The 21,605-nt window shown below is 41.4% G+C and overlaps 2 protein-coding genes across 5 annotated transcripts in view; both read right to left on the bottom strand.

The window, feature by feature from the left end:
* Positions 1 to 2,577: 2,577 nt before the first annotated feature.
* On the bottom strand, positions 2,578 to 13,120 carry LOC127048319 (uncharacterized). 2 transcript variants are annotated; one of them, XM_050948053.1, is made up of 5 exons: positions 13,017 to 13,120; positions 9,591 to 9,935; positions 8,555 to 8,671; positions 7,909 to 8,024; positions 2,578 to 4,073 (listed from the first exon to the last, which is right to left on the bottom strand). In XM_050948053.1, exons 1-5 carry the CDS (start codon positions 13,069 to 13,071, stop codon positions 3,963 to 3,965), a joined length of 744 nt encoding a protein of 247 aa, XP_050804010.1. In that variant the 5' UTR covers positions 13,072 to 13,120; the 3' UTR covers positions 2,578 to 3,962. The 2 variants fall into 2 exon arrangements, with proteins under 2 accessions (XP_050804010.1, XP_050804011.1); XM_050948054.1 differs by lacking the exon at positions 8,555 to 8,671.
* Positions 13,121 to 20,611: 7,491 nt separating this feature from the next.
* Positions 20,612 to 21,605, bottom strand: part of MAN2B2 (mannosidase alpha class 2B member 2) — a 65,016-nt gene continuing 64,022 nt past the window's right edge. For all 3 annotated transcript variants that reach the window (XM_050947440.1, XM_050947439.1, XM_050947441.1), the window contains one exon: positions 20,612 to 20,776. In XM_050947440.1, the coding sequence (XP_050803397.1) occupies positions 20,679 to 20,776 (98 nt within the window). In that variant the 3' untranslated portion in view covers positions 20,612 to 20,678. The remainder of the gene's footprint in view (positions 20,777 to 21,605) is intronic.

Here is a 21,605-nt window from a genome sequence, read left to right as displayed (position 1 = left end):
TCACACCTTTCTTCCACAAATGTCATTTGTGGAAGGAAGATGTGAAGCAGATTTTCCTCCTGTGGAGTTTGGGTGCATTGGCAGAGGTGATTGGCGCTCAAGTAGCTTTGGGTGAGGGGAGGGAGAACCCACCTCCCCATGCAGGGTAAAAGATTTTTCAAAATTAGGAAAACAAATTTAAATGTGAGCCACCAAGTACTGAAATCTGCAGTACTTCATTGCTGTGGCCAGTGTACCAACCCCGAGCGACAGCATCCTGTGGGTCCCATGATATCATAGCTGCCTTACTGTTTAAGGTTTTCACCTATGCGCAGACAGGTGCTTTGAATCTAAAATTAAACCTTTTGAAATGTGGCTCTGGATACACCCTGCTCAGGAGGAAAGAGGCCAAAGTGGTGGCTGAAATCAAATCCTCATAGGTTCTCTTGAAGTATGAAATGTTTGATTATTAGGCATACGGGTTTGAATGATCACCAAATGGCCCAAGGGACTGTCTGACCAGCCAGTGTTAATATCATGCTGGGTGCCAGAATATGACATGAGATTAACTATAGCGTTCTGTCTGTTTTAAAGCAAGTCCATAATGAACATGGCAGCAGGTGGAAAATTAAATCAACAAGCAAAATAAGCAGATGTGTGCTTGCTGTGAGAAGTCTTCGATAGGGATTGCAAAGTCTTATCTCATGTAAGAACCCACAAAAGAAATGCAGCATGTGTGAAATGACTGAGTAGGGCACAGGCAAAGGGTGTGAGCTCAGAAAATAAATCAGCTGGCTTCTAGCCACAGTCAGCTCATGGATAAAAGTAGGTCAGGACAACTGGGTGTAACCTTTAAGAGCCAGAACATAGAAATGCTGGTCATATACTGCAATACAGGCAGCTGTTAGGAAGGGTAGATCCGGAAATCCTTACTGGGGAGGCCATTGTGTAATTTAATACTTACTAATAATGTCCAGCAAGAACATGTATCGGGGGGTAGCCGTGTTAGTTTGGATCTGTAAAAAGCGACAAAGGGCAGGTCTTCACTTCCCGCCGGATCAGAGGGTAGAGATTGCTCTATCGGGAATCAATTTATAGCGTCTCGTCTAGAGGCGGATAAATCAATCCCCAAATGCACTCCCCGTCGACTCTGGAACTCCAGCTCGCGAGAGGCAGAAGCAGAGTTGACGGGGGAGCTGCAGCAGTTGACTCGCCGCCGTCCTCATGGCCAGGTAAGTTGACCTAAGATATGCCGACTTCAGCTACGCTATTCGCATAGCTGAAGTTGCATATCTTAGGTCGACACCCTCCCGCCCCCAGTGTAGAACAGGGCAAAGAGTCCTGTGGCACCCTATAGACTAACAGACGTATTGGAGCATGAGCTTTCGTGGGTGAATACTCACTTGCATCTGACGAAGTGAGCATTCACTCACAAAAGCATATGCTTCAATATATCTCTTAGTCTATAAGGGGCCACCAGGCTCTGTCACTTTCAGCAACAACATGATTCCCAGACATGCTGCTGACCTGCGGCTCAGAGCATGCCCCTTCATTCTTAAGTATGTAGCCACAACATCTCTTTGGCCTTCTTGGCTACAGTGCATCTCCTCGAAGTATTTTAAATGCAGGCCTACCACTGGCAGATGGGAAAAACAGATTTGTGGCTAACCACTTATTGCTTACCTCTGTTGCATTATTGGGAGCTTCCTGGATCAAGTGCTAAGACTTGATATTAAAGTTACCTTCAGCTCTACCAATTGTATACGTCTCCTAAATTCTTGTCCATCCATGGATTGAGCCTGATATAAAACTGATCTCCAGACTACTGACATCCTCACCCTGACTAGGCCAACAGGCATTTTCAACGATGCTACTTCCCAAATACTGGACAGGACATTTCAGCCCGGAACTGCAGATCTGTGAGCAATGTAATTTCATTTTACCCCTTCCCCTTTCTAAGGTATTGGTGCTCTCTCCGTCTCTCTCTCTCTCTCTCTTTGTGAGTGAGAGAGAGAGAAAGAGATTGATCATGGAAAGAATAAGAGACATACTGTTACTACCAGCTAAGGGAAATATATTTTAGCTCAACTGGTAGAGAACTGTTTTTGGAGCTCATGAAATGTCAGATTTCTATTTTTTGCTCCTCAAATCTGTGTGGTTTATATAGCCACTGTGTGTGTCATCAGCAATACACAGATGTGTTAAAATGTTCCTCCCTGCTCCGCTCTCTCCTCGTGCAACCTATGTACAATTTCCAGTGGATTCTGCAGCATGACATTGTAAATGTAGAGCTTCCACTCATCAATTTTCCACAGCAAATTAACTGCTACTTCAAACACTGAGATAACACTGTAGAACAAAGAATAAATATAAAATAATGAGCAAACAAAACAGTGGACTTCCACTCCTAGGACAAGCCCACAGAAATCTGTCCCACTCTGAAATGTTACCAGTCACAAAGATGCTTCATGACACTTTTATGAGGGTTTTATCCTGCATTAGAGGGAACAAGCCTGTAATAATTAATATCATGATGAGAAACGCTGAGGCTTGTGGTTTAAATGATTTCAATTTAACAAAAAGAGAAAGAAAATCTGATTTTATTTACATACAAGTTAAATACAGATAGATTTAGATTTACTGATAGACAGAGAGATGCACTGTTGCCAATTGACACACTGTCTCTCTCACTTAACACATTTAGCTACACACAGAAAATACTTGGAACCCATTCCATATTCACTGAAAAGATACAGAATAACATTTAGAGTCAGAGCCATTCCTGGACAGTTTGGAAAAGCCAGTGTGTTTGCTGGCACCCTCCAGGACTGTCTGGATCAGCAATCTCTTACGTAATGATGAAGTTTGCTTACCTGTGCCCACTGTTGGGAAAATAATCCATTGGCCATCTGTCCACAGAATGAACCTTAACAGCAGACAAAAAAGATTGCTACACAAACATGCTGATGTTTCAGTCACCTTCTCTTGTTTTCAATAAGCCTAAAATATTAGCCGCTGCGTTTGTTTGCTGTTAATGTTTGCCTCCTTAGGAAGTCAGTTTTTAATCTTGTGTTTAGTTTTTGGACAATTTTTCAGTGCTCATTTTTGAGGTTGTTGGAGTGGGAGAAAACCTGCAGCACCCCAAATCTTATCCCCACAAAGTGGGTTATAATTAGCTTTTATTATGTATAATATTTAAACTGTGAGATAATATTTAGCATACGTAGGAGAAAGGCTCTAGCTAGCTTCCTTAATACATTAACTGTCATATTCTATATAGGATGTCATGCTGCCCTGCAAACTCACTCACGCTAAGATAGGGTAATGAAATCTCAAGCTTCAGTGCATCTGGTGATCCCCCTTAGTGGTCAGGAAGGATTTCATCCTATGCACAGTATTGCCCAACTATCTGGGTGATTATCAGTGTGGGGTTTTTCTCCACCTTCCTGTAAACCATCATGTATTGTCCATTGCCTGAAGCAACGCTTTTAATGGTTCAATGGTACTGAGTTTGGCAAATGCTCACAGTATGATTGCACATCATTATGTTTACTCCTGCACACTAGGAAGTGGGAACTAGGGGTAGAGAAACCACTACATGACAATAAATCCCCAGGTAAACAGGGAGATATCAAACTTTTTAAACAGCAACAAAAAAAGACTCCAGGAATTTTGCATGAAAGTCAATATCAAAAATACTTTTCTCCATTATTTTGAACCAACCTTACTTCTCGTACCATACTCGCCTCACTGTCACAATGGTGTGCCAGGGAGAAGCAAACACACTTCACTGCATTTCAGTTGCACACTGGGAGATCAAGAAGCAAATTATGCTATTGTAATCAGTGGCCTTGCCAGTTTTATCTGTCTCTCATTAATTACATGAACTTTCAAATCTGGAATGTCAAAGTGGATTGAAGGTCCTTGCTGTTTTCCTCAAATCTTCTAGATTTCCCAGCTGCTGCTGTTAGTCATGAGATTTACTAATCTTCTGCATTTGATGCAAAAGTGACAGAGTGTTTGTCGTCTTGATCTTTATCTTCATCTTGCTTCATTGCAAAATAATCAAGGGACTCATAAAGTGTGGAAATAGCCTTGAAAACCAAAGAAAACTCCCATCAAATTAAGTTATACTATTAAAATGTGTTTTAAGCTGAATAATTATCTAACACGTCACCTAGAATAGGACTCAAGGAACAGAGAAGGAACCTGATTTGACCCATCTCAAAAGTCATAGAGTTCTACATTTAGAAATAAGCCCAAACCACAATATTTGGATTCAAATGCAAAGTTTTCCACATGTTTGGAACCAGGGGTTTCATTTATCCCATTATAGCAAGACCCAAGATGCAAAGTTCTCATTTGGATCTGAATCCACAAAATTTGCGGTGGTTGATCCTGACTTTTAGTTCAGGTCCATTCCTATTTAAATGGCACCAGAACTGGGCTTGGTTTTCTACCATCATGACCTTTCAAGTCCTGTAATGTCCCCGCTATACATGGGTTTACGTACAAAACCACAGTGCTGTTTCCTTTAGCTGCTGTTTTCGATGTAATCTATCTAGTGTCCAGTTACTGTGCTATCTAGGTGCAATTCGGAGCTATACAAAATGATCCGATTTTCATTTCATAAGTATTTGTGGGTAAAATCTTTGAGGTCTTTAGATGAGATCTGCAACAAAATGCTGAGAGACCTAAACATCTCCCCGAAAACCCACATACATGTGCATGCCCACAGCACAATCTTCTGTTATGCCTGGGGTATTTACCACAGAATCATCTCGTTGACTCTCCCAAAATTCTCAGCCTTGTGCTGTACACAATAGTGTGATAATGCACATCAAGAATTGAATATTTTTTAGTTTGTCCTCACAATACCGCTTAAAGGAAAGTATTATCATCCCTATTTTTACAGAAGAGAAACTGAGGCCCAGATAGATGAAGTGATTTGCAGTAGGAAATCTGTGACAGAGCCAATAATATGACCCAAGCCTGGATTCCCAGCCCTTTTCTTCAGCCACATGATCATCCTTTCTCCCCAAGAGGCAGAAAACAACTGCTACTGCCTATGATATCTAAACAAGTAGAAACTGTGGTGCTCACAGCCACAAGGCATCCACTTTGTAAGAACGTAAATTAGAGATGGCAGATAGATTTGCACTGAACGTAAGATGTGGATTCAGACATGAATAAACTTAGGTTGCAGCAGCATGACGCTTGCTGTCTCCAGAAAAGGTACTTAATGCAACCTAGGAAAAAAATAGCAAAACCTCATTTAAAGCAAGCAAAAAACTTTCTAAACAACTGCTGCAAACTTTGTGACACTTGTCACCTGATCCAACTAATAACAAGGTAGTCTTGGAATTGAAAGATCACAATTCTTATAAAAAATATCATAATCTGTATTAGAATTTAAAAGATACATGACGAGGTGACTGCGGTTAACAGCCATTTAGTTATAAAACAGCAACAACAATAGATCTTTCATAATTAAATTCACACATCTTCTGGATGACTCTTGTTGTTCATGCGAGTCCATTGCAGCTAATAGCTAGCAGTGAACTGATCGCTTTGCACCCTAGCTTTGATGCTTGCCTTCTCATTCTCAAAACAATTTTTCTCATGTCATCATCAAATATTAACAAGTAACAGAGCTATCCAGCATAATAAGAGGTCTACTTTTATATTTTAAATGAAATTAATAGATTTTTTAAAAAAATATTTTAACTGAGGTAAAAAGAACAGGAGTACTTGTGGCACCTTAGAGATTAACAAATTTATTTGAGCATAAGCTTTCGTGGGCTACAGCCCACTTCATCGGACACATAGAATGGAAACATAGTGAGGAGATATATATATACATACAGAGAACACGAAAAGATAGGCGTTGCCCAACCAACTCTAAGAGAATAATTAATTAAGATGAACTGTTGTCAGCAGGAGAAAAAAAACTTTTGTAGTGATAATCAAGATAGCAAATACTCACCAGTAACCACACACCACAGAACAAAAAAACTAACCCAGGAACCTATCCTTGCAACAAAGCCCGATGCCAACCAACTCTGTCCACATATCTATTCAAGTGACACCATTATAGGACCTAATCACGTCAGCCACGCCATCAGGGGCTCACCGATGTGATATATGCCATCATGTGCCAGCAATGCCCCTCTGCCATGTAAATTGACCAAACTGGACAGTCTCTATGCAAAAAATAAATGGACACAAATCTGACATCAGGAATCATAACATTCAAAAACCAGTAGGAGAACATTTCAACCTCTCAGGCCATTCAGTAACAGATGTAAAGGTGGCAATTTTGCAACAGAAAAGCTTCAAAAACAGACTCCAGCGAGAAACTGCTGAACTTGAATTGATATGCAAACTAGATACTATCAATTTAGGCTTAAATAGAAACTGGGAATGGCTGAGTCATTACACACATTGAATCTATTTCCCCCATGTTAAGTATCTTGTCAAACCGTCTTAAATGGGCTATCTCGATTATCACTACAGAAGTTTTTTTTCTCCTGCTGCCAACAGTTCATCTTTAACTGGGGTAATATCTTTTACTGGACCAACCTTGTCTCATCTACCTTGTCTCACTAATATACTGGGACCAACATGGCTACGACAACAGTGCAAAAATTATTTTGATATTTCCTGTAGTATTACAAAATAAACTCTTTAATCATAGAATCACAGAACTGAAAAGGACCTCGAGAGGTCAGAAAGATTACTCGTCCTGACCATTTGTGCCATCCATGGCAATTACCAGTGGATTTTCAGTAGTGGTAACAACAACACTAATGTGAGACTGAACATGAGGTGAGAAGCCAAGAAATTCTGTATTTTAACATCAGCAGCTCTGTCTATAACCACCTCTGTGGCCTTTGGCACTTTACCTAACCACTCTGGGTTACATTGAGTGTAAGGCTGTGAAACTCCCACTGATTTCAATGGAAACCGTGTCTGCTAGAGTTGAATTTGGTCCTCTGTGTCTCAATATCCCAATCTGTTAAATAATAAATTCTCACAATACCTAGGTTAAGATTTATACAGTGTTTTGATGATGTCAGGGGCTTTATTTAAGTGCTAACCTCACACACATTGTTATCCTGCTACAGCTAGTGTGCTTAGGGTTAGGTGAATAACTTCCAAACAAATGGAAATCAGACACAGCTATGAATTTTTACTGACACCTTTACTGCTGACTCTGGGCCAGATCTGGGCCCTGATGGCAGTACAAAGACCCATGAAGATGGCTTAACCAGCTTCATGGGCTCTCCCCAGAACAGCGGAGTCTGGAGGCAGGTATAACTGGTTTTATGCTACCCCAACGTAGGGATGACCTAGGCATAGCCAGGGAAAAGGGGCATGGCTGAGAGCTACTGCACTTCAGTGATCTCCAGCTGCATGAATGGTGCCTTGAGCTGAACCAGGACCAAAGGGAGGAGCAGAAAGACAGTGTAAAGCCAACTTTTTCAGTTCCTAGCTACACTGGGTGTTACTCCAGCACCAGTGAGGAGCTGAACCTTCTGAGTACAATATGGTATAGCCTCCTTACTCCTCTTGCTTACTTGACATACATACTTGTGTTCTGTGCTTTCCCCACAATGTCAAGTACACTGAAGCTGCTAACCATGGCTGCAGTAGCAATGGGGGACTATGCTGTGGCATGTTATAGCATTTCTGGGGGAACAGTATGATACGGCCTTCCCAACGTGCACAGTTTTAAATAAAATTAAGCAAGTTTGCCTTGATCTTATTGACAATGCATTTCATTTTTTTCATGGTTTTACTGGACTGTACTAAATAACAGCAACTTCCTGTTCCCCAGTTAAATTCTGTCTGCTCAATTGAACCTCCATGAATACCTCACTTCAGAGCCCACTTCCTGTAGGCCGACCCCTGCTGTAAATTGCTTACCCATTCTGATGAGTTTGATGAAGACAGCTTTCTCTCCTCTGCTTCATTTACCTCATTTCCTTCATCCAATTCAGTAAACTGAAGTGTCCGTTCCTCATGGGTCCTCCTCTCTGGAACTGAAGGTGGATGGAACACATTTATGTGACATAAATACAAAGTAGAGCCATTATTTTGTTTATTACACATTTCTGGAGTCACATCAGTGCTTTGTGAGGGTAGACTGATGGGGACTGATGTTTCATTGGTCTACATGGAATGCAAAGAAGTGTGTAGACCTACTGTGTGCTAGTGAAGGGTGCCCAGACACCAAACTTTTGCGGTCCTTTTTATACACCATACAGCTCAGATTTGCAGGGTCCATATGTGGCAGCACGTTGTAGAGACACATTAACTCTTTCCAGGATTATGAGTAATTCAAGCAAAGGAGGGTGCATAGTGATTGTGGGTGCATAAGAAGGGTCCATGCAAATACACATGGCCCATGCCTCATAATAAATTGCTTGGAGTATCCATGAAGAGCCAGAAATAGAGGCACAACAGTTGTACCATGCAGTTCCTCTCCTAGTGCTGCTTTTTAAGGTGCACACATACTCTGAGACAGCATTTTGCTGTTATGGAGTATATGTAAAAATGCAGTGCCACTTACCAGAGTTTTCTGAGTTCTGCTGCTTTTTGTAACAGAGATAGAAACAGCTGCCTGATATTAGGAAAGGAAAGATGGCTAGAATTGCCATAAAATGATAGTTTTCCATTGATCCAGCTTCTGCAATCAAACATTTCAACTCAAGTTACTTATTACTGAAAGCACAATATATAAGACCTTGTTAGGTTTTTAGATATGTGTGTGTCCTATTGCCTCAATGGCTAGGTTCAAACCTAGTAAATATTAGATCCCACAAACACTTAAACGTGTGTGATTTTGCTCATGTGAATAATCCCTTCAATAGGACAACCCGTAAACAAAGTTACACGCATGCTTAAATGTTTGCAGTTTTGGGCCCTAAAATAAAAATTATTAATATTTTGCAATTATACAATAAAATGATAAAATATTGCAGGTGTGTAGACCATTTGATGATCACTGCAATGCTTGCCATCAGCGAATCAAAAATACCCACTATTGTATCGCCTAATTTTGCTTGGTTTTATAAATTAATAAAACATAATAAATGATAAAAACACTACCACTGGGGTGAGCTCATGACTAACCTGAGTAACAGGGTGACTGTAGTGATGGAACCGTTTCCCTTCCTCACTCCACCTCTCTCCCTAGCATTTCTCATCCTCATTCACTGCCTCATCTAAATTATAGGCTGTAAGCTCTTCCAGGCTTCACTGTGTCATTCTACGTCTTCTGTGAAGCACTCAGCAGAACTAAGGGTGCTATAAATGATAGTCTAATGAATCCTCTCAGCAATCATGTGATGTCAGTAAACAAACATTTTACTGCTGAGGAAACTAAAGCAGAGAGGTTAAGTGAATTGCCCAAGGCTACAGAAGTTAGTGTCATAACCAGAATAAGGACACGGGTGCTCTTATTCCCTGCTTTTTTTGTCAGATCATTGGTTTTATAACCTTTAAGGGAGAAAAAGGGTAAGTAACACATTTCTGACTAAAAAATCTTCAGGGGGACAAATGAAGTAGCATCTCTATAGAACAATTTATGTCGACTGCTTGTTTACCTTTCTCTTCAACAATCAGAGTTGTTCCATTTCCCAGCCCTTTTTTCATGAAAGGTATTTCAGTCGTTATCTCACAGAAGTAAGTTCCAGTGTCGTTTTTTTTCACAGCTTCAATCTTTAACACTGTCTTATCCTTGTGTGTGGCATTGGCTGTGTAGTAAAGTTTTGATGATAGCTCTCTGTTGGTGCCCTCTTTACAGGTGAGATGTTCTATTTTCCAGGTTACTCTAAACCGCTGAACCATCTCATTGTTTTTCCAGGAACAGGTAATTTCAGCTGACATTCCAGTGGATACCTTAATTTCTGATGGTGTCTGACTGATTGTTAATTCATTGGTACCATTTGCTATCGACAAAAACCAAATAACTTTAAGTTTAGCGCAGGCATAGTAAAACAGCACAGTAATAAATAATAATTTATGGCATTATGGAGCCTATTTTATGACAACACCCTCACTTTTTAAAATTTCGTCACTCCTGTTTTCCCCTGAATAAGTACAAACACCTTAGTGTGATCCTGAGAACACCTCAGTGCCAACTGGCAAAGGGTTCACTGTTCTGTAACAGCAACCCTTGACAGGCCTGACAAACTCACTAAACCCAACACACTGCTGTCATGGTAACCAAAACCAAAAAGGGTCAAGTGAGGTATCTAATAAAAACTTGTTTTTGCAAGATGTAGGTACGGCTGATATTTAAGGAATCGTGAATAAGTAATGAACATATGTTTTTGAGTCTCTATCTCAGGCAGGGTTCACAAAAAGGTTTTGTCAGATGAGGAGATAATACTCACCTGTCTGCTTTGGTTCACACGTAAAATAAGCATTGTAAGCCAACTTAGTAAAAGTCCATTTGTATAGGACAGGATGAGGCTGTGAAGACAATGTGGTATCTGCACCCCAGGGAATAAACCACGGGCCATCAGCCTGACTCTGGGGACGAACCAATGAACTTTAGGGATATAAGAAGGCAAAAGCACAGTGCTTTTTGCATTCATGCAAGGTGGATTCCGAGCCCTGTTGGTTGATGACTCTGGGAGATTGCTCTAGGTGAGAAATACTTTAGACAAGGATTTTAGCCTGTAGAAGTTAAGTTTAGAATCTAAGAAGGGTGTTATACTTTTTGTTTTATATGTAACCATTTTGGTTTCCATTTGTTATCCTTAGTCACTCTCTCTTAAATTTCAGCTTTTGATAATAAAGGTGTGATTGTTTTCACTATAACTATATCTTGGTGCTGTTATGTTACACTGGAGCTGACCTCTGTTAAACCCAACGGACTAACGTGTTCTTTCGGGGATAGTTTACCTGATAATTTCTCAGTGTGCCAGTGACAGGATCTGGATAGGACAAGGGATGCTTTCACAGTAGCTGGGGTGCATGCATGCATCTATTGTTAAGCTGCCAGGCAAAGTGAGGGCTGGCTGAGCCCTGAGGAAATTGGTTGGGTGATTAACAGGTTGATGGTGTCAGGGTGCTGACACCCCGTTAAGCACCAGCAAGTCTTTCTCTTGCTGAGGCAGGGAGGTAATAAAGTGGCTCACAGTCCTGGGAACCCCAAGAAGGGTCACACTTTGATCATATTAAAATGAACTGTCCCTTTGAATGGTGACAGGTTTCAGAGTGGTAGCCATGTTAATCTGTATTAGCAAAAACAATGAGGAGTACTTGTGGCACCTTAGAGACGAACGCATTTATTTGGGCATAAGCTTTTGTGGGCTAAACCCCACTTCATCAGATGCTTGGAGTGGAAAATACAGTAGGCAGGTATATATACACAATACATGAAAAGATGGGAGTTGCCTTACCAAGTGTGTGCGGGGGTCAGTGCTAATGAGACAATTCAATTAAAGTGGAAGTGGGCTATTCTCCACTGTAGAATACCAAAGGAGGAAAAATCACTTTTGTAGTGATAATGAGGCCAACGTAATCAGTGTGGTCCATTTCAAACAGTTGACAAGAAGATGTGAGTAATGGTAGGGGGAAATTAGTATGGGGGGAAAAACTACAAAAACTAATTTCCTGATACTAATTTCTTAAAGACATTGGTCATGTTTTATCAGAGCTGTGCAATCCCTTTGGAAAGTGTCAACCTGGTTTTTCTTCTTCTTTTGAACTGATATGCTTTCTTCTCACCTAGAGAAGTTATAAGAAATTTTCTCCTCCTTTCTTTTCACAATGTGGCTCACACAAGCTATTTATTTAATCCATCTAGATCATTTATAGTCCTACCATGAAGGTCCAATTCCAATCCCACTGAAATCAATGGCAACATTCCCATTTTTAATACAGTAACAGCAGCATCAGCCCCAAGACTTGAAAAGTTCACTTGAAATTTTAGTAAGATTTAAGAGCACACCCACAAGAAAGCATTGATTTCCCCCTTTTCTACTTTACAATATATTCTCTTTCAGAAAAAGCAGCTCTTGCCTTTATTATTATTTAAAACTTGTGCATCGTATCATTGGTTTGAATGGCACTTTAAATACTGGGTAAAAATGTACTATCCACCTGAAAGATATTAGAACTGAAATACAGAATGACCAAGATAGAACATGTTGGTGAATAAACATCAAAAAAATGGAGGGGGAGCGGGGGAAGGAAGGGAAGAATATTTAAATAGTAAGATTATTGGGTTGCTAAAGTAGCATGGCATATATCACATTAATTCAAGGGTTATGAGCAAATACGTTTTAGGTTTTTTTGTTTTTAATATTACTGTTATTGTATAAGACAGGTTTCTTCTCTCTTTTGTTAAAAACACATAAGAAAAAATCTTTTTTTCTCTTATCTAAATATCTTAATTTCTCTCTTCTTCTGTTTTACTATTTAGTGCTATTACTATAATATTTAACGCCGTTCAGCTTTTTGCAATACAGTTTGTATGAAAGCTGTGATACAAAAACTAAACTGTATTGTATTTCAGTAGCTATTTGTTCTGGAAGAAAGTCTCCACAATATTTTAAAATTTTACACTGAGAGTTAATCCCAATGAAGAACTTATTATAAAGGTCTAATTTTAAATGAAGTAAATTCATGATTATTAATCTGGTGATGTCATTTTGGAATTAGTACAATGTATTTTTTAATCTTTGGATTTCCTCTAAGACATTTTGGGGCTAATGCTCTTTCAGCAACTTCTTCTAATCGCATGGTATTTTGCCAATGGTAGCTTGGATTCAGCACAAACAATAATTTTGTCTTCTGCACTATAAAAACCTGAGTAATGTTCTCCCAAACATGCACGCATGGAAATCTATTTGGGGGGCTTGCACAGCAGCTACATATGTTTTAATTGATCTATACATACTTTGGGCATTAGTTTTTGGGTTTTTAAAACCAAGATGATTTTTTTGATTAACCCTAGAGAATTACAGATATACCAACTGCACCAAATCCCAACCCCCCAAAAACTTCAAAGAACTTACCCAAGTAGCCAAAGCACTCTGTCAAAAGGATGAGTTTCAAGATAATTGTGGTCATCACTCAGGATTATTAAAGTGCCTCTCAATTGAAAGTCAGTGAGAGAGAATGTGTCAGATGTAAAACTTAACTTCCTGTTCCCTCTGCTGTAGTTACTTCATAACATTTGAAAGCAAAACAACTTTATTCTAACACATCTCTTGAATTACAATGACACATTCTTCGCTTTCAAAACCCAGCCCAATCTGTCTGAATTGCTGAACATTGTTTTTTAAATGAAGCCTAACTGCTTGCCCCTTAATAATGAACATTAGCAGTCTCTTGTTTTCTTCCTAGAGTATGAACACAGCGCTGAGTTTCCACGCATGTAAGTGTCCCATTTTCAAGTCAGTTTCTTGACTGTCACTCCTTTGGAAGCACTTGATAAAGATGAATTTCTCTCAGCTGCTTCGTCCCTCTCCTAGTACACTTCATCCATTTTATTAACCTCATGCATCTGTTTTTTCTAAAGAATTCTGTCTGAATCTGAGGAAGAGATGAACATGCATATGGCTGACATTAACCATTCATTACTTTATTTACTACACATTCCAGTGTCGTCGTACTGCACCAGTGCAGCCCCACTGACAATAGCAATGGCGGAGGGCAAGTATAAACAACAATTCACTTAAGAAACTCTTAAGCAAAGTAAGCTGTCAGGGGATAAGAGGGAAGATCCTTTTATGGATTGGTAACTGGTTAAAAGATAGGAAACAAAGGATAGAAATAAAAAGACAGATGCCTTTTCTGTAACTGGTGTTCTTCGAGATTTATTGTTCACGTCCATTCCATATTAGGTGTGCGCTTGCCACATGCACTGGTGCCAGAAGTTTTTCCCTCAGTGGTATCCGTAGGGGACTGGCTCTAGTGCCCTCTGGAGTGGTGTGCACTGGTCTCAGTATAAGGGGCGCCACTGGCTCCCCCTACCCTCAGTTCCTTCTTGCCAGAAACTCTGATGGGCAGGGGAAGGATGGCGGGTTATGGAATGGACATGACCAACACATCTCGAAGAACACCAGTTATGGAACAGGTAACTGTCTTTTCTTGTTCGAGTGCTTGCTCATGTTGCTTCCATAATAGGTGACTCCCAAGCAGTACCAGTGGAGGCGGGTAGGAATTCATGGATGTGCAGATTGCAACAACACTCTGCCAAACCCAGCGTCATCTCTGGTCTGCTGAGTGACTGTGTAATGCATCGGGAACGTGTGAACCGAAGACCACATTGCTGCTCTGCAAATGTTCTGGAAGGGAATGTGCATGAGGAAGGCTGCCGAAGACGCCCAGGCTCTGGTCGAATGGGCCCTCATGAACGGTGGCGGTGGGACCTGTGCCAGCTTGTAACAGGCCTGGATGCAGGAGGTGATCCAGTTGGAAACCCTCTGCGAGTACATCGGAAGGCCCTTCATCCTGTCCACTGTCACAATGAAGAGCTGGGTTGACCTGCAGAAGGCAGGGGCGGCTCCAGGCATCAGCGCTACAAGCGCGTGCCTGGGGCGGCAAGCCGTGGGGGCTGCTCTGCCGGTCTCTGTGAGGGTGGCAGGCAGGCTCCCTTCGGTGGCTTGCCTGTGGAGGGTCCGCTGGTCCTGCGGCTTTGGTGGACCTTCCAGGGTCCACCAAAGCCACGGGACCGGAGGCTCCGCCGAAGCCACGGGACCAGCAGACCTTCCGCAGGCATGCCTGCGGGAGGTCCACTGAAGCCACGGGACCAGGGGACCCTCTGTGCTTGGGGCTGGAAAATGTCTAGAGCTGCCCCTGGCGGAAAGGTTTGGTACACTGCAGGTAAAACACCAGGGCATGTCTGACGTCCAGGTGTGCAGCCTTCTTTCCTCACTAGTGGTGTGTGGCTTGGGACAAAGCACTGGGAGGAAGATGCCCTGGTTGACATGGAAGGAAGACACCACTTTTGGCAGAAAGGCCAAATGGGCTTGCAGTTGGACTTTGTCCTTGTAGAACACCATATACGGTGGCTCCAATGTCAGGGATTTAATCTCCCACACTCGTCTCATTGATGTTACAGCCACAAGGAAAGTGACCTTCCATGGCAGGTGGGAAAGGGAGCAGGAACACATAGGCTCAAAGGGCGGGCCCACGATCCTAGAAAGAACCAAGTTAAGGTCCCATTGTGGGATAGGAGCCCGGACCAGTGGGAAGAACCTCTCAAGAATCTGCTAGAGATGTCATGCGAAAACACTGTCTGACCTTGGATTGGCAGGTGGAAAGCGGAGATGGCCGAAAGGTACACTCTAATGGAAGAGAGGGCCAGTCGCTAGTTCTTAAGATGAAGCAGGTAATCTAAGATAGATTGTAAGGAGGAGCGCGATGGAAAGATGCTATGCTCAGACGCCCAGTGGGAGAACCTCATCTATTTAGCCAGGTAGGTTGCTCTGGTGGAAGGCTTTTGCTGTCCAGGAGGACCTGCTGGACCTCATCAGAGCAGGCCACTCCTGGTTCAAGCACACAGTATCAACCCGCAAGATAGACCGAGGTGAGGTTGGTGCTTCTCTCCCAATCAGCGAACGCACTGCGAGTGTCCATCAGTCACTGGGATAGATTCCTTTCAGCTGAGGCACTTTTTGAAGCCCAGAGATATCTTTGTCCAAGGGGGTTGGTGGAAGGCATACCCTTTCTTTTTCTCTCTCTTTCTTTCTTCTTCTGGTATGGCCAACAAAAAAAATATAAAAGTAAAATGCTTCAAGAGAAATGAAAAATTTACAAAACTAAATAGAATTAATGGATCCATGAACAGACAGCTCTTAGCTCCATCTCTAGCCAGGGATGGTAGAGAAGGAACTGAAGAGGGAATGCCCATGCACACTGTCTAACCTGATGGCTGGTGGGGAGCAGTGCATGCGTGGGTGGGACAGCTACCAAAGTTCTCCGATCAGCAGCACAGGGGTGCAGACACACCTACAGTGGAGGACCCATAGGGACACTAACTGAAGAAGGGTAATTCTTCCACTCTACTAGAGTATTGTGTCCAGTTCTGGGCACCACATTTCAGGAAAGATGTGGGCAAATTGGAGAAAGTCCAGAGGAGAGCAACAAAAATGATGAAAGGTCTAGAAAACATGACCTATGATGGAAGATTGAAAATATTGGGTTTGGTTACTCTAGAGAAGACTGAGGGGGACATAAATCTTCAAGTACATAAAAGGTTGTTATAAAGACCAGGGTGATAAATGTTCTCCATAGTCACTGGGGACAGGACAAGAACAGTGGGTTTAAATCGCATTAAGGGAGTTTTAGGTTGGACATCAGGATAAACCTCCTGTCAGGGTAGTTAAGCACTGGAACAAATTACCTAGGAAGGTTGTGAAATCTCCATCATTGCAGCTTTTTATGAACAAATTAGACAAACACTTGTCTGACTTCAGTTTCACTCAAGAAATCAAATGGAGGAAGAGACTTTGAATCATTTTTCACTGATCTAAAGACAAGAAGTCCAGATGTGTAATTTCCGGACTCTGTCTGAGTCAATGGTAAGACTAAGAGATCAAATTGCAATGGGTACAAAAGATATCAGTGCAGGGGAGAGGGGGAAAGACTGTTACAAGAACCATATCTAAATCTGGAAAAAGCAGTGAGAATTTGCTAATTTGCTGAACTTCATCAACAACTATTGCACATTTTAGAAAGAAAACACACAAAGATGTGAATACAGACTTAATAAGAAAAAGTGAAAAACAAGTCTATAGAGGAAAAACAGACTGAAAGTGTATAGACAAAATTGAAGACATTTGCAAATGTTATCTGCAAGATCAGACTTAGCTCACAGAAGAGATAATATAATACAGCAACAAGAACCGCAAGAAAATGAAAAGGATGTAATTCCTCTAAGTAACAAGAATAACTTCAATAATACAGAAAATATACTTTAGATATCCATTGCATCTAAGGAGACCTGCTAAAAAGCTCATAGAAAGTTGTTAATTCTCTCTCTCTCACACACACACACACACACACACACACACACACACACACACACACACACACACACAGATGAATAAATTTGCGCTAAAAAAATTAGAAGAAAGGAGATGCGGTGCTACTGTGGCTTTAGGACAGGGGTGGGCAAACTTTTTGGCCTTAGGGCCACATCTGGGTATGGAAATTGTATGGCGGGCCATGAATGCTCACGAAATTAACCATTCAGATATATTCAAATAAACTCTATTTAATAAAGATACATTTTAGTGGAAATAAAACATTAAAGCTTGCTTACTATTATAAATATACCATCATAAACATACCATCATAATTAAACCAAACTTACCCCCTTTCCACTCCCTCTTTGATTAAATGTGAACAGTGCAGCTAGTCACCGTTCTTTACAATGGCATTAAAGTCCAGTGTCATTCTCATTGTGGAAATCCACATTCATTAAATGTTTGTACATAGTAAGGGATGTTACCAAGATGGGGTGGGAAGATTCATTGAGTGGGGCACTGGAGGGTGGGGAGAGGCTCTATAAGGGATGTTACCGAAGTAGGGGAGGAGGACTCTATGGGGTGTAGCATGGGAGGGCTCTATAAGGGATGTTACCGAGATGGGGGGGAAGAGGACTCATGGGGTGTGGAGTGGGGGGAGTTTGTCGACCCTTGCTATAGAATCTTCAGGCCATGGGAACTAACAGACTGAGGAGGCAGTCGGTTTTAGTAGACTGACAGATTGACCTGAGATAAGATGCTCTGTATATATATATTAACTATGTGTCTGATACGGACAGTTGTTAAATTATTAGCAATGAATAAACCCTGGAAACCCGGGCATACCCCAGGAGGGGAAACGTTTTTTTGGGGGGCAAACCAACTACTACTATAAAGGACTATCAACTAACTGAGAAACTACACGGTATGCTATCAGACACTGCTAAAGCACTTGCTACAGAGGCGAGTGAAGTTCCAGCTAGCACCGGCAGTTAACAAGGAACTGAGAGGATAGAGAGTCGGCAGGGCCTTATATTGGGCGCCATGAAGGCGCCACTCCAGGGGGTGCCCAGGCCGACCCTACAAACACTGCTAAGGGAAAATCTTCTGGCTGGTGAGCACACTGCTGACAGGAACAACCACCTGAAGAAGAAACATGCCTTATAGTGACAGACTCAAGCTCAATCTATTTAGCTTAACAAATAGAAAGCTAAGGGGTGACTTAATTACAGTCTGTAAGTACCTACATGGGGAACAAATATTTAATAAGAGGCTCTTCAATCTAGCAGAGAAAGGTATAACATGACCCAATGGCTGGAAGTTGAAGCTAGACAATTTCAGCCTGGATATCAGGCATAAAGACAGTAAGAATAATTCATCATTGGAAGAATTTACCAAGGGTTATGGTGGATTCTCCATCAGTGACAATTTTAAAATGAAGATTGGATGTTTTTCTATAAGATCTGCTCTATGAGTTATTTTGGGGAAGTTCTATGGCCTGTGCTATACAGTACTCCCGAGGGCATTCTGTGCAAAAAATTAAGAAATTCTGCATCAAAAAATAAAAATTCTGCTCACAATATTTTAAAATTCTGCAAAACTCTGCATATTTTATTTGTCAATAAATAAATGTGGAGGCTCCGGCATTGCAATGGGGAGCATAAGCCCCTGGTTGTATGGAGGTCAGAGATCACCCTGCAGCCCCCTTCCTCCTCCTGCCTCCAGACATATACTTGGCGGTGAGGCTGCACCCAACACTGACAAAGTGCAAGTGCCGAGTCTCCTCAGAAACACCCTGCCTCTCCACACCAGGCCCACCAAGATAGCAAGTAAGAGGGACAGAGTCTTGCACACATGCCCAGCCCTGGTCCCTGATCTAGGTGCAGGCAGGCAGACTCAGCCTGGCAGAATCCAAGTGCGGAGAGACTTAGTGTGTGTGGGGGAGCCAGGTGTGGGGTGAGAGGGTTCTGTATGGGGCAATCTGGGTGTGGAAAGCTCAATGGGAGGTTCCAGGTGCATGGAGGATCTAGATACAAAGAGGTCGTTCGGGGGTTCTGGGTGCAGGGGGATTGGGACTCTGCAGGGGGGTCCAGGTAAAGGTGGTTTGGCTCAGCAGGGGGAAGTCTGGGCGTGTGGGGCTCATTGGGGTGTGTGTGTCTGGGTGATGGGGGAGTGGGGCTTGGTGGGGTGGGAGTCCAGGTGCAGCTGGCTGGGGCTCAGTGAGGTGGGGGTCTGGGTACAGGGGGCTCCACTGGGGTGGTTCAGGTGCAGGGGGGATTCCACAGTGATTAACCTTCCCACTGGCTGCTCTAGGCACTCAGAACGACATGCCCACACTGATGGGGAGGGTCACATGACTTCTTTTGCAATCTCCCTTTGCTTCCCTGTCAGAAGTCATTTTTCTGTGAGGAAGCAAAGAAATCTGCAGGGGACATGAATTCTGCATGTGTGCAGTGGTGCAGAATTCCCTCAGTAGTAACTATACAGGAGGTCAGACTAGATGATCACACTGGTCTCTTCTAGCCTTAGAATCTATTAATCTATGAAAAATATAACAGTATTTTCATTATTATCTAAGACCTCAATGAGGTGTTATGTGAAAGCTAGCTGTGACTACTGGTACTATTAAGCAGAGGCAATACAAAGAAACTGAACGTTCAATACTAGCATTACTTTTGAAGCAATAGGCCACATTAATCCCGTTTGCTCTATGTTCTTCTTTCCCTTTTTTCTCCCTCTAGGCAGGGAGACAGCATGCAATATTTAGCACCATTCTGCAGCAAGCAGAATTCACAGTTTCTGATGCAATTCAAAATACTAAAAATGACAGATCTGATTCTGATCTCAGTGACATGGGTTTAAATTTGGAGTAACTCCATTTCATTCAGCATGTCTACACAGGTGTATATGATAGCACAATGAGGCACCATAGCGCTTCATTAATTAGAATTGAGCAGATAATAGAGAAACATATTTCATTTTGTTTTAAAAAATCCAATTCTCTACGATGATGAGCATTTCTTTAGCTAATAAAGCACAACAGTGTGTGTGTTTTTTTAAAAATAGGTTACCTTAAATAAATGCAGTTCTTACTATTTGTAACTAACACTTCTATAACCCTAAATGTAATCCTTCATATGTAACTCCTTCTCAATATAATTATTAATGGACATTTCTCACAATCAGTGCACATGTCTGAAATTGGCAGGCAACTGTAGCTTTACATTCTTTATGAGAACAAGAGACTAAATAATCCAGGCAAAGCCCACCATTTTAAAAATTTAAAAATAGATAGAACTGAAATGGATTTAACAATGCAAAGAAATACAGCCACAGCCTCCCAGTTTCATGTCCTGGCTGATACATTTGTACTGCACTATAGATTGAGTCATAGTCAGATAGATCTTTTCCTCTTTTTTTCTATTTTCAAGCTAAACACTTTCAGTGTCAAGAAAAGCATGTATTAAATAGCTGACCTAAGAAAGTAAGGGGTCATTTCCTTTAAAAAGAAGCAAATGAATCAGCAACTAATTTTGATGATGTAACCAAGTTTTACAGTTTATTACAGAATAATTATTCCTTCCATTTACAATACTAGGAAAATAGTTCTCAAAACGGTTGCTTTATTTAAAAAAAAAAAACAACAAAAAAAACCCAACAGCAGGTTGTTCAACAGTTGGCCCAGGAATACTCTACAAACTTTCATTGACCTTGAAAGTACACAAAAAAGGTCCTAATTTCCTTTGGGTGAATAGTCACAGTAGAGTTTTCCATGGTCTTCTTTGTATTACAGGAGAGCCCTATAAAATGCAAATAGGCAGGTGTTTATGATTTGTCATTTATTCTGAAAAACTATTTCAAATCAAATGCACATAGTATTTTGCTGTCTCAACATTTTTGATCACTTATGTTTGAACAAATTTTCTTTTCTAATTTAAACAGCTGCACCTATAACTCTAAGGAACACACATTCATAATTTTAAAATATACTGTAAATTATCCACCTTTCACTCTCTGCCTCATGCTACTGATACTAGTCCCACCCTAATGATACACTCAGGCAGAAAAAAAGGTGCACATTTCCAGAGTGTCTAGGCTAATGGAGAGAAAAATCCAACACTTAATATTCCAAAACTGCTGCTTTACTGAGGTGGCTCTGCAGTTCACTTAAACCTGGTATACACTAAAAAATTAAATCTGCTTCACTACGTCACTCAGGAGTGTGAAAAATCCACATCCCTGAGCATGTAGTTAAGCCAACCTAATCTCCAGTATAGACAGAACTAGATCGATGGAAGGATTCTTCTGTTGACCTAGCTACTACCTTTCTGGGAGGTGGATTACCTATGCCAACAGGAGAGTCTACATTGAAGCGCTACAGCAGCACAGCTGTGACACTGTAGCATTTTAAGTGTAGACGAGCTCTTAGTATCTTACCTATGTTTGCCTACATTTCTCAAGGTCATGCAGTCAGTGGCTTGGCAAAGATTACAATTCAAGAAACTCTCTTTTTTTATATTAACATTCAATATTAACTACTGCAACTTCTGTGTACCTTAAACCATAACTCAAAACTCAGAACCACAAATAGAGTAAGATGCTTAAAAAAAGGTAAAAAACGCAACAGTG

This window comes from Gopherus flavomarginatus, chromosome 3, assembly GCF_025201925.1.
Source record: "Gopherus flavomarginatus isolate rGopFla2 chromosome 3, rGopFla2.mat.asm, whole genome shotgun sequence".
Taxonomy (NCBI): Eukaryota; Metazoa; Chordata; order Testudines; family Testudinidae; genus Gopherus; species Gopherus flavomarginatus.
Note: the sequence above shows the minus strand (reverse complement) of the source record. Positions and strands in the feature narration are given on the sequence as shown.